The sequence below is a fragment of the Hippopotamus amphibius genome, chromosome 5 (genome assembly GCF_030028045.1).
Source record: "Hippopotamus amphibius kiboko isolate mHipAmp2 chromosome 5, mHipAmp2.hap2, whole genome shotgun sequence".
Lineage (NCBI taxonomy): Eukaryota > Metazoa > Chordata > Mammalia > Artiodactyla > Hippopotamidae > Hippopotamus > Hippopotamus amphibius.
In genome coordinates, this window is record NC_080190.1 from 7578194 (window position 1) to 7606104 (window position 27911).

The 27911-nt window shown below is 36.4% G+C and overlaps 1 protein-coding gene across 8 annotated transcripts in view; it reads left to right on the forward strand.

The window, feature by feature from the left end:
• The first annotated feature begins 442 nt into the window (after positions 1-442).
• The window catches only part of EEF1AKMT2 (EEF1A lysine methyltransferase 2), a 71141-nt gene continuing 43672 nt past the window's right edge, over positions 443-27911 (forward strand). For 2 of the 8 annotated variants that reach the window (XR_009053716.1, XR_009053717.1), the window contains exons 1-8: positions 443-609; positions 1718-1783; positions 2304-2422; positions 2730-2808; positions 14614-14638; positions 15986-16093; positions 18479-18695; positions 22681-22866. Coding sequence is in view for 6 of the 8 variants with exons in the window: in XM_057734968.1 (XP_057590951.1) it covers positions 482-609; positions 1718-1783; positions 2304-2422; positions 2730-2808; positions 14614-14638; positions 15986-16093; positions 18479-18695; positions 22681-22775 (837 nt within the window). In the remaining 2 variants the exon portion in view is untranslated. Of the gene's footprint in view, positions 610-1717; positions 1784-2303; positions 2423-2729; positions 2809-14613; positions 14639-15985; positions 16094-18478; positions 18696-22680; positions 24388-27911 lie in introns of those variants that run through there. The other 6 variants (XM_057734968.1, XM_057734969.1, XM_057734973.1 and 3 more) reach the window with 6 other exon arrangements.

The window sequence follows — 27911 nt, forward strand, 5'->3', positions numbered from 1 at the left end:
GGGCAGGAAAAGCCAAATAATGCGATGCATTGTCCCACGCATTTCTAGATCTGCCCATGCCGTGGAGAGATGAGGTGATTTGTACATTTGGGTTGAGCAGCGTCGGCTTAGGTATTTAGCGTGGCTCCCCCACCGCCAGCCTTTTTCCCAAATGCAATACCTTGAATAGTACCTCACAAACCGCAGTCCCCAAATATAGTGGCGCTTAGGCGGGCACCTCGAAGAAGGGGGTGCATCTGACGCTGGCTGGAGGGAGAGTGGGGACTCAAGCGAGGCCCAGCCCCGCCCACTCCTGGGCTTGGGACCCGGGAATCGGGACCAAGGTAGCGCCGGGAGAAGCGCGGGACTGCAGACCCCTTCGGGGGCCGGGAGCAGTAGAGAGGGCTGCCTCCTGCCTCCTAGAGGCGCCAGCCCGCCCGTCCGCTCTGCCCGCGCCACGTCTCTATGGCGGCCCCAACGGCTGTCCGGGGCGCGGAGGGCGATGAGCGGGAGCGCCGACGACGACGACGGCGGCGCTGGGGCCGCGGCGCTGTCCGGAGGGGGCAGTCCCGGAGGGGGCAGTCCTGGAGGGGATGGCTTCGTCCCGTCTGCGCTGGGGACCCGAGAGCAGTGAGTGTGGCGCGGGGCAGGGGAGGGTGGGCGGCGCTGCCTGGACTGGGCCCCGGGAGGGGACGGGGTGATGGGGCCTTGGGGGCCCGGGAAGATGGGGAGAGCTTAGGGGGCGTGGCGGGAGAAAGCCTGAAGGGGCCGGCTTGGGCAAGGGTCCGGGGGACCGTAGGGATGGAATCCGAGGGACCACGCTGGGGGCTGTAAGGAGGCCCTTCACGGGGTTGACGTCTAAGGGGCCTGTGGGGTGCGGGACGGACACTGAAGCTCTTGAGGGGGCTCTTTAGGGGTCTTGAACCTTTGGGGCAGGCTTGAGGAAAGGGAAAGAGGGAGAGGCTGACGAATAGGGCTGGTGGGCGAGGGTGGGAGGCCCGGGGAGAACTGCCCGGCTAGAGAGCAGAAAAAGTGAAGGGGACGAGGGCAGGAACGTGGAAGCTGGAAGGGGTGGGAGTGGAGGGAATGGTCTAAGGAGTGGGCGAGGAGATAGTGAGCATCTTGGGGTAGGAGAAAGTGATCTGACTTAAGACTCTCAGTAATTAACGGAATGATAGGTGGATGAATGAATGACTGTGGGGAAAGGTAAGAATGAGAAGTAACTTGGAGGGGGAGCAGGGATTCTAGAGACATGAAATAGGAAGAGACAGCAGTTGATGGGGGAAGAGTCCTTAAAAGGAGTAAGAGTAAGTCTTAAAACTTAACCTTTAAGCGGAGCTTGTCATTGGTGAATTCCTTTGTGAGTAACCACCTAATTGGTGGCAAATTCTTGTGACTTAACATTTTAGATTGAAATGTGCTGTAATGATGCTATGCTTGTACAGTCAAGTTTTGGACTTGTGTTTGGGACTTAGGGATCCTTGGAGAGATACTTCTTTGTATTTTTTAAGCTAAAACATAACGTTTTAAATGTCAGGCATTGTGTTTTATATGTATAAACTTATTCTTTCATTCTTTTAACACAAGGATGTTGAGAGATGGAGCGATGTGCACGTATCAACACTAATAATGTTTTAAATTTCTGTCATAACTATCCCAGCAATGTATTAGAAATATACACTTAATTCATCATACAGTTTAATTCAATAATTTGCTTTGCATTTGATTATTCATATAGTTGGGATGCTGTCTATGAGAGAGAACTGCAAACTTTCCAAGAATATGGAGATACAGGAGAAATCTGGTGAGTTAGAAAAAGTAGTGGGCTTATGATCCAGAAGATTGTGTAGGTTCGTGTGTATCTTTTATGTGCTTATCTCAGAGAAAGCCTAGAAATCTTGGGAACCTTGGACTGATTCTGGTTCTGCTTCTTTAGTGGGTAGATTTAAAGAATCTCTCTCTTTTCTCTTTTAATGGCCCAGATTTAAATTTGATAACAGTATTGGGAAATAACCCTTATTCTATAATTGTCCTTTTTTAAATAAGCAATGCAGTTTTGAGCCACCAACATGTATGAGTATTAATGCTGATGTAGAGAAACATTAATAAGTAACATAGCAACCTTATCTATTCTGTTCTATTCTTGGGGGTGTTTTCTTCTAAATAATAGTAGAGATGAAGATTAAGCAGTTACAGATATTATTTCTTACTTTCAAAAAAGATTTAATTGAGCATATGGAATAAGCTGCTTAAGTAGAGTGTAGTTGTAGCCTTTGTTCTCTATCCCTCTGTTATTTGATTAATTGATTCTCTGTTTCTAATAGGTTTGGAGAAGAGAGTATGACTCGACTAATAAGGTGGATGCAGAAACACAAGATCCCATTGGATACTTCAGTGCTTGACATTGGAACTGGAAATGGTGTTTTCCTGGTTGAACTTGTTGGTACTATTAGTATTCATGTGTTAGAGCCAAATTTAAAAATGAAATTAAGAAAAAAATCTTGCAGCTGAGGATACTAGCTATCTAAGTCTAAACTAGTAAAGCAGTCGTATCACTTACTTTGAGAAGTCACATGGTACAAAAGGGAGGCTGCATGGGCTGTGAGAAAGCACTAAATGAAAAAGAAGCCAGGGGATCTAGTCTTGGCCTTTCTTTCTGTTGTCTCGACCTTGAGCAAGCCACTTTTTTTTCTGGGCTTCAGTTCTTTTGTAAAGATTTTGACTAGGTGATCTCTATTGGTTTCTTCTAGCTCAAACTCTGGAAATCTGTATGTATAAAAGGAAGATGAGTTTTTGCACTTCCAGTAGGACAAAGATCCCTTTTCTTAGGTGAGCATATGGTTTGAAGAGTGTTTTGCATATGGTTTGTAAAGAGCATTTTGTCCATGGCACTGAGTTTTGGTACAGGTTCTACTACTAGCTAAACCATCACTGTTACATGCCTGTAGTGCATTCATTGCTGTGCCAAGTGCTGTGGAGGAAGTGTAAGACTTAGGCTTCATCCTAGATGGTTTTACTGCTTCAGTTTGCAAGGATATATACGTAACATGAAATTTATTAAGTGACTATCACCTGCCAAGCCTTGTGCTAGGCATTGGCAATATGAAAATTTAGACCTTGTGATTGAGTTGTTCACAGTATAAGAGAGGATAGACTGACACAGACATAAATGGCTAATGCTATAGCTTGACGTGTGCAATGATAGATACACAGAGTATAGGAAAGGGAGTGATTAAAGCGAGTGATTTGGGGAAGAGGGATAGGAAGGGTCTTGGAGGAGCTAATATCCAGGTTGGGTGGAAATTGTGTTGAGTGTGGGTAAAGTGTAAAGAGGGAGAGAATTTCAAGAAGTGGAAACAGTATCTAAAGGCATGAAGGTTTGAAGCAGCGTACCATGTTCTGGCCCTGTAAATAATTTGGTAAATTAGAATATAAAGTGTATGTGTGAGATAGACAGAGATGAGAATTAGAGTAAAGGTAGGAGCCATCTCATCTGCCCAGCCTAAGAGCTTCGATTTTACTTTTAGGCTCTGGGGAGCAATTAGTGTCTAAAGCAGTAAAATGTGATTAGAAAAAATTGTGATTGGAATCAATTTTTTTGAAATGAGGAGAGCGTGTGTACATTAGAGTGTGCAAATCAAAAGAGTATGGCTCAAAGAATTATCACAAAGTGAACACACCAATCACCCTAATCAAGGAATAGAATATTACAGACTGTAGAAACACCTCCTTGAATCCTCTCTAAATTACCTCTGAAGGAGTTGTTATATAACAAAGGGAGTCCAACTCGAGGATGGAAGATGCCTTAGAGGACTGGGGCAGGGAGGGTGGGGGGGACTCGAGGGGTGGCGTCAAGGAAGGGAGGGAATATGGGGATATGTGTATAAAAACAGTTGATTGAACCTGGTGTACCCCCCAAAAAAATAAAAAAATAAAAAAAAAAAATTACCTCTGAAGGTAACCACGAGGAGTTTTAACATCATAGATTAATTTGCCTGTTTTGGATATATAATGGAAGCCTTCAGTGTGTATTCTTTCTAGTGTCTTTCGCTCAGCATTCTGTGAGATTCACTAACCTTGTTGCACATAGGAATTCATTCATTTTTGTGGCCATACATAACTCCTTTGTATGATTATACGACAATTTCATTTATTCATTCTGGTGTTTACCTGTAGATTCTTTTGGATTTTTCTAGCTTACTTGTAGAGGTTAATGATTTATTCATTGAGACTAATACTTTAACTATAGAATTCCTTTATGTTTTCTACATATATAAAAATATGCAAACTATAAATAATGGTAGTTTTATTTCTTCCTTTCCAATCCTTTGTAACTTTTGTCCCTTATTACACTGTTTGGGACCTTTGGGAGAATGTTGAAAAGAAGTGATGACAGAAGTCACCCTTGTCTTTTTTGCCCTTTTCAGAGAATATATTCACTGTTTCACAGCTAGGTATGATATCTTGTAAGTTAGTTTGTTTTGTAGATAACTCTTATCAGACTAAAGACGTTTCCTCCTGTTTCTCCTTTGCTAAGAGTGTGTGTGTGCGCGCGCGCGTGGTAGTGTTGATGATTAAATATTTTTCCTGTATCTGTTTATGTAATCATATGAATTTTCTCCTTTATTCTCTTCATGTAGGTGAATTACATTGATCACTTTCAAATGTTAAGTGCATTTCTGGAATAAATCCAACATATATATCTGTATTACTGGATTCAGTTTGTTAATATTTTGTTTAGGATTTTTGCAACTTTGTCCATGAGGGAGATTGTCCTGTAATTTTCCTTTCTTGTAGTGTCCTTGTCAGGGTTTGGTATCAATTTATGCTAACATCATTAAATGAGAATCTATTTTTTAAAAGAGTTTGTTGACAATTGTTTTTTCTTCCTTAAATGTTTGGTAGAATTCACTGGTGAAGCCATCTAGATGTGGAGTTGCTTTGGGAAATTTTTTTCTTTTTTAATGTGAACTTATTGAATAAAGTATAATAACCATGTAGAAAAGTGAATAGGTCATAAGTGTACAGCTTTTACAAAATGAACACTTTAGTGTAACTCACCAACCTGATCAAGAAAAACCCCCCATAGAAAAAGCCCCCTTATATCCCCTCACACTCACTCCTAAAGGTGATGAGTATTATGACTTCTGTCATCCAAAGTTAGGGTATTTTTGATATCAGCTGTACTGGTTTCTCATTGTGGTTTTAATTAGCATTTTCCTAATGACTAATGATGTTGATTTGAGATGGGGTTAATTTTTTTTTTTTTGGCATGTGAATGTTCAATTGTTCCATTGTCATTTGTTAAAAAGGTTATCCTTTTTCCATTTCACTGAGTTTTGCCTCTTTTTGACTTGATGTGAATAGTGTCTTTGGGTATGCACTTTTTTTGATATGGCTTCTTTTGCTGAATATGGATTTATGAGGTTTATCCATGTTCTTTCATGCTGTGTGTAGCACTAGATTGCTTCATTTCTTTGTGGTTAGTACTGTACTATATGAAAATACCGCAGCTTATTTATTGATTGTCATTCATTCCTTTTATTCATTCATTCTCCTGTTGATGGTCGTTTGACTCATTTCCAGTGCTGTGTTATTATGAATACTGCCAAACAGTTTTCCAAATTGGTTGTAGGATTTGCACTCTAACTGGCAGTGTGTGAGAATTCTAGGTGCTCTACATCCTTGCCAACACCTGCTCTCATCAGCTTATCCAGTTTCAGTGATTCTGGGAGGTGTGTAGTGGCATCTTGTGGTTTTATTCTCATTTCCCTGATGACTAAAGATATTGAGCATGTTTTCATATGCTTTCTGGCTATTTGGCTATTCTTTTTTGTGAAATGCCTATTCAAGCTTTTGCCTACTAAAAATTGGGTTGCCTTTTTCTTATGGATTTGTAGGAGTTCTTTATATACTCTGTATATAACCTTTGTATCTAACGTGTCGCTTGTCTCTTCACTTTCGAAATAGCATCTCTTTTTAAATAAAATATTTATTTGGCTGCATCAGAATCTTAGTTACAACATGTGGGATCTAGTTTCCTGACTAGGAATTGAACCCAGGCCCCTGCATTGGGAGTGTGGAGTCTTAACCACTGGACCACGAGGGAAGTCCCCATAGTAGTAACTTTTGATGAACAAAAGTTCTTTAATTTTACTAAAGTTTAATATATCATTTAAAAATAGTGCTTTTGAATATTGTGTAGTAAATCTGCCTACCCAGAGTCAAAAAGATATTTTCCTATATGTTCTTCTAGAAGCTTTGTTGTTTTCCTTTTCACATTTAGGTCCCGATTAATTGCTGTGTATGTCATAAGGTAGAGTCAAGGTTTTTTTTCCCCCTATGAATATTGAGATAATCCAGCACCACTTACTGAAATGTCTGTCCTTTCCCCCACTGCACTGTAGTGGTACCTGTGTCATAAGTCAGGGAATGGTATATGTTTAGGTCTGTTTCTGGATCCTCTATTCCTTTGAGTCTGTTTGTTTATCCTTGTACCAGTGCCAGGTTGTCCTAATTACTGCAGCTTTATAAGTCTTCCTATTTGGTTAATGTAAGTTCTTCAACTTTGGTATCTTTTCCGCTGTTGTCTTGTATATTGTTAGTTAGCTCTTTGCATATTTATTTAAATTTTAGAATCATCTTATTGCTTCTCAGGAAAAAATCCTACCCTGGAATTTTGACTAGGATTGTATTGAATTTGTGGATCAGTTTGAGGAGGATTAACATCTTTATAGTAGTGCGTCTCTGAGTCCATGAACATGGTGTGTGCCTCCATTTATTTAGCTCTTAACTTTCTCTCAGTAGTATTTTGTCCTTTTTCCTGTAGAGATCTTACATATTGGGTTGACCAGAAGTTTGCTTGGTTAATGAATATGTTGTTCAGTAAAGTTCTTGGTGAAAATGAAAAATGTGTCTTTTATTTTTACTTAAAATCGAATGAACTTTTTGGCCAACCCAATATTTTCCTTGGTTGATTCCTAGATTTTTATGTTGTTGTAATTGTTATAGTTATGCTTTTAAGATTGCATTTTCTAATAGTTTATTGCTAATATATATAAGTACAACAGACTTTTACATTGATCTTGTATCCAGTAATTCACACATTAATAGTTTATAGTCTTTTGGATTTTCTATAAAGACTGTCATGTCATGTGTAAATAATTGTTGTATTTGTTCTATTTCATTCTTAATATTTTGTTTATTAAAATGCTGTGTACTCTCAGGTCAACGTTGAAGAGAAATTCTGAAGGCAGATGGCCTTCTAACTGCCTGTTATAAGAGGAAAGCTTCTAATATTTCACTGTTAAATATGATGTTAGCTCTAGGCTTTTATAGTCATTCAGATTGAGGATGTTCCTTTATACTCTAGTTTGTTAAGTTTTTAATCATAATGGGTGTTGAACTTGATCAGTTGCTTTCTTTGATTTTCATTGATATGATCAGATGATTTTTCTTCTTGATTCTGTTAGAGTTGAATTGCTTGATTTTGGTTGGGGTCCTCAATTTTTTCAATTTTTAATTTTTTAAAATAAATTATTTATTTGTTGACTGTGTTGGGTCTTCATTGCTGCACACGGCCTTTCTCTAGTTGTGGCGAGTGGGGGCTACTCTTCATTGCTGTGGCTTCTCTTCTTGTGGACCACAGGCTCTAGGCATGCGGGCTTCAGTAGTTGTGGCTCATAGGCTCTAGAGCACAGGCTTAGTAGTTGTGGCGCACGCGCTTAGTTGTTCTGAGGCACATGGGATCTTCCCGGACCCGGGATTGATCCCGTGTCTGCTGCATTGGCAGGTGGATTCTTAACCACTGTGCCATCAGGGAAGCCCCTCAATTTTTTTTTAATTGATGTTGTTATTGAGATAATTTTAGTGATTGATTGTTCAGTGTTAAACTTCCATTCTTGAGGTAAACCAAGTTTGATTGTGGTGTATTATCCTTTTCATATGTTGCTGGATTTGATTTGAGAGTATTCTATTTAGGAATTATATGACTTCATGAGAGAGATTAGCCACTATTTTTCCCTACTTGCAATTTTAATGTGTAGTTTTTGTATCAAGGCTATGCTGGTCTAACTCTAAGAGAGGTTGAGAATTGTCTCTATTTTTTCAGAGGATTTTTGTAAGGTTGGCTTTGCTTCTTTCTTAAATGTTGGGAAGAATTCATGGTGACATCCTCTGGATGCTATATCTTGATTAGTGTAGCTTTTCAGTACATCTTAAAGTTGGGCAGTGTGATTCTTTCAACTTTATTCTTTTTCAAATGTTATTTTGGCCATTTTAGTTCCTTTACCTTTCCAAATAAAGTTAAGAATCAGTTTGTAAGTATCTACAAAAGAACCCATGTTGAAAATTTGATTGAAATTGAGCTAAACCTGTAATTTGAGGAGAATCTTTACCATCTTCAGTCTTCCAATTCATGAACATGATTTGTCCCTTCCCTTAGATTTCTTGATTTCTTTCATCAGCATTTTTTAGTTTTCATTGGGCATGTAGATCCTGTACATATTTTTTAGACTTATACCTATGTATTTTTTTTTGGAGTATTTAAAATGGTATTGCTTTTTGAAATTCAGTTTCCAGTTGTTTGTTGCTAGAAATATGGTTAATTTTTGTGTGTTGCTCTTGTATCCTGTAATCTTGTATTTTATTAGTTCTAGGAATTTTTTGGTAGATTTTCTGGAATTTTGTATGTAGACAATCATGTTATTTGTGAATAGGGGCAGTTTTATTTCATTCTTTCCAATGTGTGTGCCTTTTTTTTTTTTTCTCCTTGCCTGATTACACTGTGTAGGTCTTCCAATACAGTATTGACTAGGACTGGAGGCGGCACATTCCTGCCTCGTTGCCACCGTAGGGGGGAAAGTCTTCAGTTTTTCACCATTAAGTATGATGTTAGCTGCAGGATTTTTTTAGGTGCCCTTTATCAGGCTGAAGAAGTTCCCTTGTAATTTCTAGGATGGCTGTTGAATTTTATAAAAAAAAATGAAAAATTTTTTTTATCAATGAATATAATCATAAGATTTTTCCTTTAGACTTAATATGAGAGATTATATTGATTGACTTTCAGATACTGAGCCAGTATTGCACTTGTGGAATAAGCCCCATTTGGTCATAATGTATAATTCTGTTTCTGTATTGCTAGATTCAATTTGTTAATACTTTATTGAGAACTTTTACTTCTGTATTTTTTTTTAAGATTCTTTTTGATGTGGACCTTTTTAAAGTCTTTATTGAATTTATTACAATATTGCTTCTGTTTTACGTTTTGGTTTTTTGGCTGCTAGGCACGTGGGTTCCCATTCAGAGATCGAACCCACACCCCCTGCATTGGAACTCAAACTTTAACCACTGGACTGCCTGGGGAGTCCCTACATCTGTATTCTTGAGTGATATTGGTCTGAAGTTTCCCTGCAGTCCTGTACTGTCTTTATTTGGTTTTGGCCTCAGGGCATTGATGAGCGTATAAAATGAGCAGGCAAGCATTCCCTCGTTTTTAAATTTTTTGAAAATATTGTGTAGCGCTAGTGTTATTTCTTCTTGAATGTTTGGTAGAATTTGCAATTAAACCATTTAATCTGGAGATTTCTTTTCTGAAGGTTTAAAATATGAGTTAAATTTCTTTACTAGTCACAGTCTTATTTAGGTTATTTTATTTGAGTGAGTTTGAATGGTTTGTGGTTTTTGAGGAATTAGCCTATTTTGAATTTATGTGTAGAGTTCTGCATGGTATCTCTTATTCTTTTTATGTCTGTGGAGTCTGTATTGAAATCCCCTTGTTCATTCCTAATATTGGTAACTTGTCTCTTCTTTTTTTCTTTGATAGTGATACTAGAGATTCATTTTTCTATCTTTTATGAAAACTAGCTTTTGTTTTCATTTTCATTGACTGTTGTTTTTATGTTTTCAGTTTCCATTAGTTCTGCTCTAAATTTTATTATTTTTTCATTCTTTTTGCTTCTAATTTATTCTTGCTCTTTTTTTTCTAGCTTCTTAAGGTAGAAGCTTAGATTATTGATTTGAGACTTTCCTTCTTTTCTCATATAAACATTTAATGATATAAATGCTATAGATTTTCCTATAGGTGTTCCTGCACCCTACAAATTTTGATATGCTGTATTTTTCTTTTCTTTCTTTTCTTTTCTTTTTTTTTTTGGCCACGCCACCCATCTTTTGGTATCTTATTTCCCCAACCAGGGCTTGAGCCCGGGCCCCCGGCAGTGAAAGCGTGGACCACCAGGGAATTCTCTGGTTTTCTTTATTGATCCTTGGATTATTTAGAATTCTGTTAATTTCCAAATGTTGTGGATTCTTCTCTTTCTGTTACTGACTTCTAGTCTAATTAGATTATGTCAAAGAATATACTTTGTATGATTTAATTCTATGTATGTGTGTATGTATGAATATATTTATTTCTTGGCTGCGTTGGGTCTTCGTTGCTGTATGTGGGCTTTCTCTAGTTGAGGCCAGCTGGGGCTACTCTTCACTGCACTGCGCTCGCTTCTCAGTGCAGTAGCTTCTCTTGTTGAGGAGCACAGGCTCTAGGCACACGGGCTTCAGTAGTTGTGGCACATGGCTCAGTAGTTGTGGCACATGGGCCTAGTTGCTCTGCAGTATGTGGGATGTTCCTGGACCAGGGATCAAACCTGTGTCCCCTGCATTGGCAGGTGGATTCTTAACCACTACACCACCAGAGAAGTGCCGATTTAATTCTTTTAAATATGTTTGTTTTATGATCCAGGGTATATCCATCTTGGTGAATGTTTCATGTGCACTTGAAAAAAATGTGTATTCTGCTGTTACCAGATAGAGTATTCTATATATGTTAACTAGATTTATGGTGTTTGATGGTGGTGGTCTTCAGTTCTCTACCTTTACTGATTTTATGTCTATTAGTTCTAATGATTACGGAAATAGTAATGTCTGACCATATTGGTAGGTTTGTCTATTTTAACTTTTATTTCTGTCAGTTTTTGCTACATGTATTTTCAAACTCTGTTGTTCAGAGCATACATGTTTAGGATTGTGTGTGTGTGTGTGTGTGTGTGTATTGATGAACTGACCTATTTATTAATGTATAACGTTCCTCCTCTTTAACATTGGTAGTTTTCTTTACTTTGAATTTTACTTTGATGCTAATAATAAAGCCACTTCAGCTTTTTAAAAAAATTGAGATGTAATCCACCTGCCATAAAATCTACCCTTTTAAAGTGGTTTTTAGTATATTCACAAATTTGTACAGCCATCACCACAATTTTAATTCCTGAAGACTTTCGTCACCCCAAGAAGAAACCCTATACTCTTTATGGTTCACTCCTGACTCCCCATTCCCTGCGGCCCCTGGCAGCCATGCATCTACATTTTGTTTGTCTGTGGATTTGTCTATTCTGGACATTTCATGTAAATGGAATCATCAGCATGTAGTTTTTTGTGTCTGGCTTCTTTCGTTTAACATAATGTTCTCCAAATTCATCCACATTGTAGCACGTAGCAATACTTTATTCCTCTTCTTGGCCAATTACTATTCTGTTGGATGGATTTACCACATTTTGTTTATCCACTCGCCAGTTGATGGACATTTAAGTTGTTTCTGCTTTTTGGTTTTTATGAAAAATGCTGTGAAAACTCATGTATAAATTTTTGTGCGGACATATGTTTTCATTTCTGCTGGGTATATACACAGGTTCATATCGTTACTCTATATTTAACCTTTTCCGAAATTGCTAGACTGTTTTCACAGTGGCTGCATTATTATACATTTCCATGAGCACTGTGTGTGAGTTCCAATTTTCCATATTCTTACCAATGCTTTTTATTGTCTGTCTTTTTGATTATAGCCATCCTTGTGGGTGTGAAGTTCAACGTTTATAAATTACTTTTTGCATGGTATATCTTTTTCAATTCTTTCTCTTTGAACCAGCCTATGTCATTATATTTAAATTGAGTTTCTTGTAGCCAGCATATAGTTGGGTCATGTTTTTGTTTGTTTGTTTGTTTTAATATATAAATTTATTTAGTTTTGGCTGTGTTGGGTCTTTGTTGTTGCGCACGGGCTTGCTTTCTCTAGTTGCGGCAAGTGGGGGCTACTATTTGTTGTGGTGCACAGGCTTCTCACTGTGGTGGCTTCTCTTGTTAAACACAGGCTCTAGGTGTGAGAGCTTCAGTAGCTGTGGCACTCAGGCTCAGTAGTTGTGGCTCATGGGCTCTAGAACGCAGGCTCAGTAGTTGTGGCACACGGGCTTAGTTGCTTCTCGGCATGTGGGATCTTCCCGGACCAGGGATCGAACCTGTGTCCCTTGCACTGGCAGGCGGATTCTTAACTACTGCACCACGAGGGAAGTCCCTATATTGCAGTTGCCTTAAATGTTACCTTTATATACATTGAAAATCCTGTTGGATAATGCTATAATATTTCCTTACAAAGGAGAATAGTAGTTGATTATGTTAACACAGATATTTCCTTTTGCACCTTTTTCTTCATTCCTTATATTCCAAGTTTGTTTGTTTGTTTGCTTGTTTTGGTATTATTTACCTTCTGCCTAAAGAACTTCCTTCAGGGATGACTTTAGAGCAGCTTTGCTGGCAAAAAATTTTCTTAGTGTTTGTTCATCTGAGAACGTCTTCATCTCACCTTTATTTCTGAGGAATGTTTTTGCTGAATATGGAATTCTGAATTAACTGTTCTTTCAGTGCTTTGAAAATGTGTGACCTCCATAGTTTTTGATGAGAAATCTGCAGTCTTCTGAATTGTTGTGTCCTTTAAGTAATGTATCAGTTTTCTGGATGCTTTCAAGATTTTTTCCATTGTCTTTTAGTTTTTAGCAGTTTAATTATGATGTACTGCTGCTTGGATCTCTTTCTGCTTATCCTGTTTGGAGTTCACTGAGGTTTTTGAATCTTAGAACTTAAATCTTTTGCCAAATTTGGGATGTTTTCAGCCTTTATGTTTTCATTTTTCCCTGCATCACAGTCTTCTTTCCTTTTGGGAGCCTGTAAATATCAATGTTAGGCCTCTTTGTATTGTCCCAGAGGTCCCTGAAACTCTGTTCATTTTTTTTCCAATTATTTTTCTCTCTGTTGATCAGATTTGATTATGAGTATTGATGTGTCTTCAAGTTCATTGACTTTTCTTGTCATTTCTGTTCTGCTATTGAGTCCATGTATTGCAGTTGGTTGATAGTCTTCTAAGGCTCTTTTAAGTTCTCCCTGTACTTTTTCTTTATTTAAGTTGGTGATTTATTTGTTGTAGAAGGTAGTTTATTAGTCCCAAATGATTTACCACAGTGTGGACTTTCTAATTGTGTCTCTGTAGTATCATTTAACATGTTTTCTGTCTCCTTTGTTTTCTGTAGGTTGAAAGTTACATATAGAATAAGGGTCAGCAAACTATAGTTTATGAGTCAAATCTAGGCTTCCCCTGTTTTTATAAATATTTCTTAGAATACAGCTACATTCATTCATTTACATATTGTCTACAGCTGCTTATGTGCTACAGTAGTAGAGTTGAGTAGTTGTGACAGGGATTGTATGACTGGCAAAGCCTAAAATATTTATACTCCGTTCCTTTAAAGAAAAGGTTTGTTTACCTCTGATCCACAGGTTTTTATCAAATTCAGTTTCTTTAAAACAAGTAAATTTAATAGGTAGTCTTATATTTGCCTGTGTGGCACATAATGTTTAGTTTTCTGTATTTTTGTGATGGTAACAATCATTGCTTATATTTGGTGCTTTTTCAGTGATCACTTACATTTTTGATGGATACATGTATATACTTTTTTTTTGCTGGGTATATAATTTTAGATCGGCATTTTCCTTTCGTTGTTTTCTGGCTTCTGTTCTTTATGACTTATTGTCAGCTGTCAGTCTTATTGCTGGTCTTTTGAAGGTGGTCTGTTGCACTGTATCCCCTGCCCTGCTCCCTGAGTGCTTTTGAGATTGTTCTGTTTTTGGTTTTCATCAGTTATATTATACTAGTTGTATGTAATATAAATTAGATATTTTGTCAGATCTATTATGTATTATACTGTACTGTTTTTGGCTTTATCATGCCTTGAGTTTATAATGCTTCTTGAATCTGTGGCTTGGGAGCCTTTGTCAGAATTAGAAAATTCTCAGTCATATGCCATTTTCTCTTCTGCCCAATTTTTACTTCCTCTTTTTCTCAGACTCCTATTATATATATTTAAATCTTACACTGTGCCATATTATGTCTTTTATGTTCTTTCCTGTTTTTAATTTTCCATCCTTCTATCATTTTATGCTTAACAGTGGTATTTTTTTCTGACCTTTCTTCCACTTCACTGTGTTTTGTGTATGTGTCCAATCTGCTATCAAGCCCACCCTTGAATATTTTAATTTAATGATTGCATTTTATTTATTTGGTTGCACTGGGTCTTAGTTGCAGCTCGCCAGCTCTTTAGTTGTGGCATGTATGTGGGATCTAGTTCCCTGACCAGGGATTGAACCTGGGCCCCCTGAATTGGGAGTGTGGAGTCTTAACCACTGCGCAACCAGGGAAGTTCCAATGATTGCATTTAAAATTTCTCTTATTTGTATGGTTCTTTTCTATAGTTTTCAGTTCTCTGTCACAATTCTCCAAATTGTTTAAATGTCTGTTTCTAATTATTTTTTTATTAGAGTCTCCTGTGAGTCTTTTTCTAATGTAAGTTTTTCCCCCATGGTTTTGGTCATTTATTATTTCCTTGAATGTCTATTTATTTCTCACTGAGTGCCAGAAATTGAATGTGAAAAATGTTGGCAATAGTTTGAGGATTATTGTTCTGGAAACTTAAAACATTTATGTATGATTTTTATAAATTCTAAGGGAAGAATAAACAGGCATGGAGAAGAAGGAACTGCTAAGAGTCAATTAATAGAATCATCCTGCATTCTAGGTCTGATAGAGAAGGAAAAGAGGGAAACTGAGAGGAAACAAAGGCCTTGAAGAATATGGATTGAGATGGCTAAAAGGTTAGGAGGTTGGCGTCAAAGAAGAGATATTAGACCTTAAGACTAAAAATAAAAATGATCAAAGGGAACAAAATGCTCTGGAAAATAATTGTGTTACTTGAGTTTAGATTAGGAGTCAGTCACTTAGGGTTGAAAAGTCTAAATAAGCTTTTAATGGATAGTGTTGGCCTAGGTTACCTAGTTTTGAAGGAAGTAACCATTTAGTAAATGGTGAAGAGCAGAAAGAGAATTTCAGGCTACACTTTACTTTGCAACTTCTTTTCTTCTTCAGATTTCCTTTTTAGCCTGATTGGTCTAACAGTGTTCATCCTGGTTGGGGTGAGGACCAGAGGCCATCATGTTTTTGCCTCAGGCTCCACACACCCTTCCATGGGTTAATATGGTTAGTAAACAGCTGCACTGCAGGTTTGGTCTCAAAACTCTTAAGTCCAATGAGCTTTCTTTAACTCTTCGGGGGTATTAATACCTGCCCAATCTACCTCACAGGTTTTTTGTAAAGGTCTATTGGAATGTATGAAATATTTCAAAAACGAAAAATATTATACAAATGTAAGGTGGTTGATAATCACGTGGTTGGTGGAGAATTGTATGATTTATAATTACACCGAAGGAAAATTTTCAAAAGCAAGAATTTATTACATATGCATTTGATTTATTCCTGTAACCTAATTGTGTTAAGTAAAATGTATAACAGATTTCTGTGTGAGTTAGAGCTATCAGCATTGGAAGTTAATACTGCATTTTTCTGCTTTAGGGCAGAAATATGTGTATATTCTCGTTTTCTTTGAGAAAATGAATTTCCTTTTGAAAAAGAAATCGAATATTATAAAAGAAAATAAATTGTCACATTATATAAATTTAAACTTTTAGTTTCTATTTTAGATTCTACAATAAAATTTAAACATTTTAGATTATTGGATGGTTTATGTCGTTTGATACATTAAAAAAATAAAACAGTCCAGGAATACTATAATTCATAGGTAAAACAGTATTTAAAACTTTAACAAACTAAAGTATAAAATTATTTCTCTGTCTCTAGGCAAAATTTGGTTTCTCTAATATTACTGGAATTGATTACTCTCCTTCTGCAATACAGCTTTCTGGAAGTATTATAGAGAAAGAAGGTTTATCTAACATTAAGTTGAAGGTAACTATTATTTATATTACTGTAACTATTATTTTTATAATAAGTTATAAAGTTTAAATATTTCTGAAGTATATTAATTTGCTGACATCTTTGAACTCATAAATAAAGGATCAACCATAAATAATCCAAAATGATACTTTTTAAGTAACAGTATTACATTTTTCAGTCTAGTCAGTTTGGGGAAGTTATTTTCTCTTCTTCCTTGTGTGGAAGTATGTTTATTCTGTCTTTCTTTTTTTGCAAATATACACAATAGCTAACTTCGGATTAACTAGATCAAAAAGTTATAAATACATAAAGTGGTATGCTTAGTTTATTTTTTGCCCTCTGATCTGTGAGGAGATGATGACTCTTGCATTTATATTTTTATCCCAGGTTTCTCCTCTGAGCTCTAGAATTATATAAACGCTGCATATTCTATAGTTCTACTTCAATAGCTAATAGTCTCTTAATTAGTCCAAAATGAAACTCTTGGTTTCTTCCTTAACCTTCCCACTCACCTCCCATCCCCCACCTCACTCTTTCCTTTTAATCCTATAACCAGGAATTCCCTGGCAGTCCAGTGGTTAGGACTTGGTGCTTTCCCTCCTGTTCAGGGGAACTAGGAGACCCTGGTCAGGGAACTAAGATCCCTAAAGCCACGAGGCACGCCAGAAAGAAAAAATTCTATAGCCAATTTTGTTGGTTTTATCTTCAGAGTATATCAGGAATGTGATCATTCCTTGATTTTTTCCACTGCTACCTCCCAGATCCAAGCCACCATCATTTCTCACTTAGATGGCTACAGTAGGCTCTTCCTTAGCCTTCCTATTTCCACTCTTGCCACCCTGCTGTCCACTACCACAGAGCAGCCAGAGGTATTTTTTAAAATGTAAATCAGCTTGTGTCACCTCCTTGCTCACAAGCCTCCAGGGGCTTCCCCATTGCATTCAGAATGGAATCTGAACCCCCACCCAGCCTTACAAAGCTCCTCGTTTCCTACCTCTTTCCTTCTTTACCACCATTACTGTAGTCACATTGCCTTTCTTTCTGCTCTTGATGCGTGTCGGCCCTGTTCCTCCAGTCTTTACGCCTGCTGCTCTCTGCCTGGAGTGCTCTTGCCCCAGATCTTAGCTTGTTTGGCTCATTCTCATCATTCTGATCTCTGCTCAGATATCACCGTCTTAAAGAGGTCTTGCCTGACTGCCTTTTCCAAAACATCTCTTCCCAGTCACTCACTGTCTTCATTATTCTTTTTTCCTTCACAGCACTTTATCTGGAATAGTTTGGTTAGCTTGCCTCTCCTTTTAGAGAATATGAGATATATTCTCATACAGGGAGCTTTTTTGTTTTGTTTGCAGTTATAGTCCCAGGGCCTGAAAAGTGCCTGCATATAATAGGTGTCTATGAAATGTCTGTTGAATAAATGAATACTTTTATATAGCCATTTAGGATAGGCACTTCTCCAAACTTGACACTTAAGAGTGGTGGTCATTACTTTGCTCCTGGTGTAATGAATACTTGGATATTAGGCAGTGGGGGTAACCTATGTTCAAATGTATGTAAACATACAATACACATTTTTAAGTCAAACAATAAGAGAGTTCTAGATAGTACACTATTTGTGATTATTTCGTTAAGTTTATATGAATAATCATGAGCTAATTGCTTAATTACTTTTTCAAAGTAGCTTTTCAGAATTAAGTTTGGCAAATTATTTTGAATATGAAATTGAGGCAGAGCACTATTTCACATGCTTCTAAAGTATCAGTAAGTTATTGAAAGTGAATGAGATGCTGATACATGACTTTCAAAATCTGAAGTGTGTGATATTTATAAAGTTAAGTAATTGCAGTTTAAATAGTCCTTTAATTTCTTAAGCTTTGTGCCATTCATTGTATCCATTGGCTTCTTTGTAAGCTGCTGAGTCAAGGCATAAGAACTGTTGATTTACCCGTGTTTACTTCAGGTCATAAAACTGGTAACATCAGCTGAAATCATCTTATTTCCAGTGACCTGTTTGAGTTCTAGATATTTTTCTGTCATTTAAAAAAATGCCAAATATTCTGTTTTTTCACAGAAATAACTTTTTCATAAACCAGGCTTATGAGCCCCATTATGTGCTGGTATTATTAGGCAATACACCTGGCTTTGATTTGTTTTCAAATTTGTAGAGATTTGGAATGTCCAGGAAACACTGTCAGTCTTGCTTACTAATCTTAGCTTTAACAATCTTGGAATGAAGCACATAAAAGATAGCTATAAAGTTGAAAATATGTTTATTATTTATAAAAGGCCACCATAATTAATTGCTCTTTTTATCTATAACTTTTTACAGATTGTTACTTAAGTTCAGTTAAGATTGTGTATGAATTGTTCTCATGTAGATATTGATTTTTAATATAGGTAGAAGACTTTTTGAATCCTTCCACAAAGCTGTCTGGATTTCATATTTGTATTGACAAAGGGACTTTTGATGCCATAAGCCTTAATCCTGACAATGCAGTTGAGAAGAGGAAGCAGTATGTGAAATCTCTCTCCAGGGTGTTGAAAGTGAAAGGCTTTTTTCTAATAACCTCATGTAATTGGACCAAGGAAGAGTTGCTAAATGAATTCAGTGAAGGTAAATGGCTATATGTTGTTTAAATGTGTTCTTTACCTCAGGCTTAGTGCACTTAAATAGTTTTTTTTTTTTTCTTAGTGTTATGGTGTTTTACTTTTCTGTTTGTGGGAGTTGCCTGCTTTTCTTCTTTGTTTATAACCATGGTACTACTTTTAACTGTATATGCAAAGAACAAAGAAATAATATTGGTTGAGATCCAGAGTCCTTTGTAAAATTTTCCAAGAAATCCTGGCAGTGAAGTATTAAAATTTATGAGCCTGTAAAAATTAAGTTCTTTATTTAAGCTATATAATCTGTAATTTAGAGAATCAAACAAAGAAAGCACATATATTGTGCTTCTGACTTCAGTGCACTGATATACTGGTAATTAGTAATAATGCAGATGGTAATAGTGTTTTTTAAAGTCTTATATGATGACAGTTTTCATTTTATAGATGAAATAAAATTCATCTTGTCTAGTGGTCATTTAGATATTTAGGATTTTTCTTCTTGTTTTCAGTGTATATTCTTTTTTTTTTAACATTGCACAGGAACAAAATGTAGGAACTTAGAAGAATTACTATCTATTAATTCTGGAGGAAATCTCTGCTTTTTGCAAGATATTGGTGCCAAGATAGGATCCTTTTTTGCCCCGTTGGCAAAGTATAATTAGTACTGTGTCTACTAAATGGGGATCTTGTGAGAATCGAGAATCTTTAATCCATGCACAAATATTTTGAGCTTTCTGGCAGACTGTTCCTTGCATGGTTTAAGGATTATTTCACCTGTCACTTTACTAATGCAGTGCACAGGCCTTTCTGGGAAAGTACCTTGAGACTCTACAACTAGATACTTGCTTGTTTTTCCCTTAGACTCCATTTCAGATTAGTATTAAGGTTTTTTTTAAAGGAATGGGAGGAATTTTCAGGATGGAGTATTAATGGGTGATATGCTACTAAATTTGTGGTTAAATTTTGAACCTCCGTTGTCACAAGCTAATGGGAGATGAATTTATAATTGTACTGCATGCGCTTTATCTCAGAGTTTGTTTTCTTTTTGGTAGTAAGAGAATAGGCAGTAGGAGGGAGAACACTTAACATATGTCCTTTTGTGTGCATTCGATGGCTCTGGCAGGTTATATAATGTAAAACCTAAAGTGTTTGAGGCTTGAAATGTGAGCCTTTGGCTTCATTACTGTTGCCTCTGGAAAACAAGATTTATGTGATTTATTGTCTTTTATTTCATGTCATTAATTTTATTATCTTCTATGTTAAATTTGTTTCCTTTAGAACTGTTGAGGCCCGTATCAATAGTCTTTCTTCCTGAAGCTTGACAGTTTTAATAAATGCTCAAAGTTACACTGTGTAGGGCAAGTTTTTTTCCTGGTTTTTAAATACAGGTGTTCTCTTTTACCCCTGGAACCACCAGACAAAAACATATTTGTCTGTCTTTCATAATGAGGAACAGACTTTAGCCTGGTAAAGAGTGCTTAAAAATGTGTGTGTCTGAGAACTACTGAGTAAATTCTTTAACTTATGTTCAGTTTTAGAGCTTAATGCAGAATTTAAATAAGCAAAATGTGACAACAGGAAATGTTACAGAAATAATTATATACAATTGAAGACATTTATCTAGGCATGTTTCTCTTAGAACATGGTTTTTGGAGTTAGATACAGGACAGTAACAGAACACACTGCCACGCATCACTGCTGAGGGACTTGTCACTAGCTTTTAAGATTGGCTTCATGGTCCCTTTTGCGTAGAATAAAGCTTGCTTCACTAATTTTTATAAGGTTCTTTGCTTCTTTCTTAATTTGAAATGTAAGCGTTCATAAATCTATTGAGATGAATTTTTCATTTTTCTTCTATAGCCCTATTTATATAAATAATTTTGTGTTGTCATTTGTTTCGGTGAGAATTACTTAATCATTTGCCAGACACTAGGATATTCTAATTTGATGTCCAAGGAACTTGACTTTCTTACAACTAGTGAATTAAAAAGAAAACCCAAACCTATCTCACTACAAAAGTAATCAGATTCATTATGAAAAAATTTTTTAAATATCATTAACACCAACACGTAAGTATATAGATTAAAATAATTAAAATTTGTTATCTTTGTTTGGTATACAACCACTTTTAATATTTTGATGTATTGTCAACTGAAATATAAAACTTGAATTCTGTAGGGTTAGTCCGGGGAGTTTAAAAATTAGTGCTAGAAAATTCATATAGACAGCTCCATTTTCTCTTGAAAATTTTTATTATGCAATTTTTTAAGCATATGTAAAATTTCAGAAAACAATATAGGTGTGTACCCATGTACCCACTACAGTGGCTCCATTTTTTAGCATTAAAATGTATTTTTTAAAAGGCCTGGCTTTGTTTGGAAAAGTTTCCTTATGATCAGTTTTAATGAGCATTTTAATATTTAGTTATTTGTTAGGATTTGGTGAAGTTTGATTAAGACTATGAATTATGAAACAAAGTATAAAAAACGAATTGATAGAATAATGTGTATCCTTTTAAGCATTTTTTTCTGTTTACAAGAGTTATTTCAGCTTTAGCTCAAGGCATGGAAACTTAGAAAATGCAGACACCTTCTCTCTCAAAAGAAAAAGAATTCTCCCAAACTGATAGTCCCATCACTGAGAGAAAACCATGGTTAACTAAGACTGACCGTCCACCCTTGTCTAATTTTTTAAAAACAAAATAATAAAACATTAAATTCTGTTTTGTTTTATAGTTTAGGAGAACACTGCATTTTCTTATTGTGATCTTCACAAAAATCACTGTAAGTTAGATGGCGCAGTGATAAACCTGTAACCTCCTTGCATAGAAATTGAGGATTCTGGTTAAGGTAAATTGACCTTAACCTAGTAACCTTTCACCTAATAAGTGGAAGAGCTGGAACTTGAACCCAGGATTTTTGAATCCATGTTAAGTGAGAAAAAAAAAAAATCACCATGTGTTGCTTTGAAAGTTACTACTTCCTTGCCTTCCCAAGTTTGGTTCAGTTTGGGTCTTGATCTTTGGTTACAAACTTCTTTTTTTTTTTTTTTAATTTATTCATTTATTTATTGGCTGCATTGGGTCTTTGTTGCTGCACTTGGGCTTTCTCTAGTTGCAGCAAGTGGGGGCTACTCTTCATTGCAGTCCAAGGGCTTCTTAATGTGGTGGCTTCTCCTGTTGCAGAGCATGGGCTCTAGGTGTGCAGGCTTCAGTAGTTGTGGCTCATGGGCTCAATAGTTGTGGCTCACAGGCTCTAGAGCACAGGCTCAGGAGTTGTGGCGCACGGGCTTAGTTGCTCCACGGCATGTGGAATCTTCCCAGACCAGGGATTGAACCTGTGTCCCCTGCATTGGCAGGCGGATTCTTAACCACTGCGCCACCAGGGAAGTCCCCAAACTTATTTTTATTGTGGTAAAATATATATAACATAAAGTATACCCTTTAGCCATTTTTAAGTTTATCATTCTGTGGCATTAAGTGCATTCTCATTGTTGTGCAACCATCACCACCATCTGTCTACAGGACTTTTTCATTTTTATTTCCATGTTATTTAACTTTTCTGTATTAAGTGCTTTTATACATCTGATATGGATTAATTGAGTTACTACATATAAAGCACTCAAAACAGTGCCTGATACATGATAAGACCTCAACACATGATAAGATGCTTCCTACAGCTAGGTGTGAAGGAGGTCATGGAGTTGAAATCAGAGTTGAAAGGATGATAAACAGGAAGTAGAGGAAATGGGGGATGGATGGAAAGCCTCTTTTCTCCAGTTTGATTTTGTCTGCTCCATGTTCAAAGTGTTTTTGGGTGTATACACATATACACGTATAGTATATAGAATTGAAAATCTTAAAGTGAAATTTAGTAACAATTTAGAGTTTGGAATCCTGTAGTTTTGTAAAAGGTTCAAAAGTACATTGTTAATATAAATATCCCTTAACTGTGGGATTCAGTCCCTAATAAAAGTGTTTTAATTTTGTCTGGCAGGATTTGAACTTTTCGAAGAGCTGCCTACACCCAAGTTCAGCTTTGGAGGCAGACCTGGAAACAGTGTAGCAGCATTGGTTTTCCAAAAAACCTGAGACTTTTCATTGGACAAATTCAGTTAGCTTTGCTAAGAAGCTCTACATCAAAGTAAACCTGACAGAAAATGGAAGTGCAAATAAATGTTTAGTAAGTACACAGGATGCACATGTTGAATAGATAAAATGGGTTGGTAAAAAGAATCAGGAGCATGTAAGTGGTTGGGTTTTAGAGGTCAACCAAGAATAATTTAAAATTTTCTTTTGTATTTGAGATGTAAATATTTTTCTTTCTGATTTAAAAAAATTTCCTGTAACTGCTGAACAGTTAAAAACTTTAAAGCAGTAAATGAATTTACAGAAAGCGTGTATTCTTGATTTTTTGTGTGCCTTGGTAAAAGTGAACTGAAAATAGCTATTTATGAAGATTTGACCAAGCTATTCCACAGCCAGAATAATAAGCCAAACGACTTTCTTAATGTTTTGATATTTTGGGATGAATGGTAATTTAAAAAAAAAATTATTTAATGCCTCAGAAAATCCCCCAGCCCTTATGTGTATAATTAAACAAAATCAGATAAATGTGTCAGTTGATCAAGAAATATTTATTGAGCTTGTATTTTGTGGCTGATGGTCTTCTACACACTGTGAGGGATAAATGGTAGAAGGAAAGACAACTAAGAGATACTGTCATATGCTGGCACTAGACTAAGTTGTATTATCTTACTAAGTCACTGAATTCCTTCAAATCTTCTTGAAGCATGTATTATTCCTGTTTCTACATATCAGATAGCTAGTACAGGGTAGAGCCAGGATTCTTCTCAGAGTCTGACTCTAAAACCTGTTTTCTTCCCTTAGTAGATTTACCTCCTGGGTCTAAGTCTCTGCCTTTATGGCATTTACAGTTCAATTGGGGAACTAGGACTAGTCTGTTGAAAATTCTGTTAGAGAAGCTGGGCAGTTATTTTTAGGAGCTCTGCAGCTCCTTGTTAGTGACTGTTGATCAGTGGACTGTGAGTCATCATTACTTTTCACCATCTCCCTGCTTGTCTTAAAAAGACTTGCCTAATCAAGAACTGAGTTGTGTCATTCTTCTGTGAAAGGTGGTGTAAGTTTTATATATATACAGCCTCAGGGACACGGGGACAAAGATGTTCTACTTAGGGGCTGATTAGCAAGAGAAACAGCTTATTTATGAATGTTTTCGAAAAGATAAGTTTTATTAATCCTTAGTGCCGTTTTGTTTTGGGCTAATATTTTAATATTGGAGTTACAATACGAGTTTTTAGAAAGTGATAATACTGTTTATGGTTTTTAGCTTTGGGGGCCTTGTTGGGTTACAAGACAAACAGAATTTTTGTTTGTTTGGCAAATGTTGTTCCAGGACTGAGCAAGTCTAGTGTTACACCCTTTTTCTTTTCATTTTTGTTCTCGGGAGGGGTGGGGGCACGAGGAGAAGAAGGGTGGTTTGATTTAGAGCAACATTAATCAACCATTGAGATTACTGTCTGCCTTGCACAAGAGAACTAAAGACATTTACATAAACTTTCAACACAAATAACATTTTTAGAAAAGCTTTAATTTTTAAGATGTAAAAAATGAGAAATTACTTTCAAATACATGTGATTTAAATGTGTAAAATTGTGTTGATTTTATAAACTAGACATGGGATCTTAAACCATAGAGTCAGTGTTTTTATTGAGGAGATCTTATCACATTAATATTTCTTGATTTTAAATATCTGATAGTATATAAGTACTTTTTTAAGAATTCTGAGTTGTTATGCATAAGCTATTTTAAAGCATCAATGGAACAAAATAGGCTTTCTCTGCAACCAGACTGAGACATTGGGTTTGATTCACTGATAGCTTGGAGTGGGCCTTTGTTAAAAAGCTCCTTGAGTCACTATTGTGGGGGTACATGTGTTCCATTTGCAAAAATGTAGGACTTTTGGGGGGGATCATGGAGCTGTTGATAAGATTAGGAAAAGGGAGTTGTCATCTCTTCTTATCAGTTTAATCCTGCTGGAAGCCAGCATCTCGGAGATTGAAATCAGAACAAATGGAAGGTCCAAAAATGCTCATAATAAATTATTAGTATTTTCGAGTAATACCACACTGTAAAAACCAGGCCTGTAAATGTCCCCAAGTTACTGAAACGAATCATAAATACATTATTATTAAATAGTTTTGTTAGGTCATATGAATATATGGGTAACTGTGAAAGAAATTATGCAGTTATAAAAGGGAGCAGTAAGTTATGTAGTGAATGCTGTTTTATCTGGATAAGAAGTTGGAATTGTAATTTTATTTCATCAAAAGACACCCTTATTTTGAGGAAACTTGTTTGATATGCAAACGAGATTTCTCTGTGGAGCCTGCACAGAATTGTTGCTTTTCATGATGATGTTATTGCTGCACAACAGGCCACTTCTGTGTGTGGAAAGTGCGTGTGCAAGTCCAAAGGGATTGGAGGCCTGAATGGGTGAGTTACACCAACTAACAAATAGAAAGTTTGCAGAACATTTTGTTTTAAGCCAGGTGCACAAGTTAGTTTCTTTTTGGGACTGGCATTTATGGATTTGAGAATCAAACCTGACCCTACTCTTGGTGGCTTGACTAAAGCCATTTTACAATAACTACAAACTGTCCTTGAATGATTTCTTTCCCTTTGTAGTAGCGACGAGTTTGCCTTTCTTCATCTGTGCTATGTGTGCAATTTTCTGTTCATTTTGGGGCAAGAAGGGAGGTAAACATATTTGAAGACTTTTAGTCTTTGTATGAATAATGTGTTTCAATTCACTTATTATTTATTTTAAAATTTCCATCATACTGTAATGCATTACTATATGTTGACCTTCATTCACATTCATCCAGAGTATAATAGAAACCTTAAAGAACCTGTATGAGTAATTGTTTTATACGACTTTTAAATAATTTTTCTTAAATTGATATGCAAAGAAATAGAGTATCCCTGCTTATGCGAATAGGCTTTGATTTATGTTCTCTTAAATAATTTTATTTTATGTGTGTGGATTTGTCTGTCTGTCTGTCTTTCTGGTAGCCTACAATGAAAATATATATAAATGTGAAAAATTAGTTGCTCTCTAGATCATTCTACTGCTATGGGGAGACCTGGGTTTGATTTTCCTATTTTTAGCACTGTGAGCTAGAATGTATGTGCTCCAGAGACAGCCTTCTGCTTTGAGAGCAAGAGACCAAGTGTCTTGTGTTCCACTGTAGTAACCTCTTTAGCTAATTGTGTGTGTGTGTTGGCGGGGGGGATGTTGATGGGGTCTGAAAGGAGTCTTGTCTAGTACACTTCACTGGAAGGAGGCTGCCAATGACCTAGAGTTTGATTGTGGGAGATGAGGATTGTGGTAGGTTGAAGGACAATTGCATAGTGGGAAAAAAATTAGGAAGCCCTGTCATTTCTCTTGGCTAGGCAGAAAACAGAAATATCCTTAAAGAAGAGGGAGCACATGAACATGTTTTATTAACAGTTAATGGTAGAAAATTAATGCTAATTTATTCTTCATACATACCATGCAATTTGTTAGAAAAGTAAAAGAATAGGTTGAAATTCTTTGGTCAATTGATGGATTCCTATGTTAGTGGCATAGAAATGAAACTCAACGTTAAGCAGACAAATACCCAAGCCCACGGGCTACATAAATGCTGAATAAAACCAGCTCTACAATGGAACTCTGAAAAGCGAGGGGCAAGGAGCCTAATGAATGATTGAATATGACCTTAGCAAAATCCCTGGAGTGTTGTTGAAAGATCATTCATTTCCAGCTTAGATGTCAAGATGGGCTCCAGTAACCAGAAAAAAAAAAGAGAGCTTGAGTCGGTACTTACTGAGTTTTAAAAATCTTTACAACACAGTGCATTAGACTAATCATTAAAAGGGCTTCTCTAACTGCATTTTGAGCTGTCACTGTATGGACCTGTGGTTTAGGCCTAGGGAAACCAAATTAAAAAGATAGGAATAATTCTCAAGACATGAATGTATCAGTATCCTGCTTTTATGGAGTAGAACTTCAAAAACTGGGATGTAGAGGTTAGCAGAATGTACTTTTGTCATGCTGATACCATTGTAAGAAAGACTTACAACCAAGAGATCAGTTGTGCCTTAAAGTATTTGCAAATTACTTACCTAGTTTATTGGTGGAAGATATAAAAAAACAAATCTGCTTATTTCATTTTTAAGTGACCCTTCCTGAAGAAATGATAAATTCTTCTATATTATATTTTAAAATATGGAGTGTTATTACCACATCAGGAAATAAGTATGTTAGTGATTGTGCATGCTATCCAGAAGCTTTTTAAGAAAAGCAAATCTAACATATTTGTTTTCCCAAATACCTAAAAATATACAGATGAGCCAGCAATTAGCATATTCTGAATATTATCTGAGGGGCTGAGAAAGAAATATGAAGTACCCTGAATAAGGGGACCATGAGGTGTATTTGTCACTCTTCATTAACATAGTTACAGATGAAGCAGTTTATCATTATGTGATTATAGTGGAATAGAAGTGCTATTGGGACAGTTGTAGTTCCCCTGCTGTTGCCTTCCTTGCTGCTTCAAAGATGAGGGAATAGTCAGGATGAAGAGGCTAAATGTAGAAGAGAGTGGGTGCTGCTAGTTCACATTTTTCTCCTAACCTCTCCTCTAATATGAAAATGTCAGTCCTTTGTTCCCATCTAATTTTAGTACATCCTGGCTAAAAAAAAAAATGTTAGGATGATTTCCAGCCATGGAACTTGGAGGGGCGGGCTGGGAGAGGGGAAGAGTGGAGGAAAGAGCAGTTTACATTCCATATCCGTCTGCCTTTCTGTGACAGCATCTAGCTCCTACGCTGTTGATTTTTGTGATGAAATAAATTTAGATGTACTGGAGCAGCACTAATTAGGTTTTCTTTCCATGTCATTAACAAGAAGTCTAGTTGGGAATGTGAATGGGGAAAATCATAATATGGTATTTAATAAAACATACTGGGCTGAATTAAAGAGCTGTTTGCAAGTTTTGGAAGAAAGGCCTGAAATTGTGAGTGAAAACACCATGTTGTGTGATTTATAAATAGAACCTTTGTGATTAAGTGAAACTGCTTTCATGCTATTTTTTTGAATGAGAATAATATTTGTTGATTTTTGAGACACAGTCATAAGTAAGTCAGAGCTGTTTATTCCTT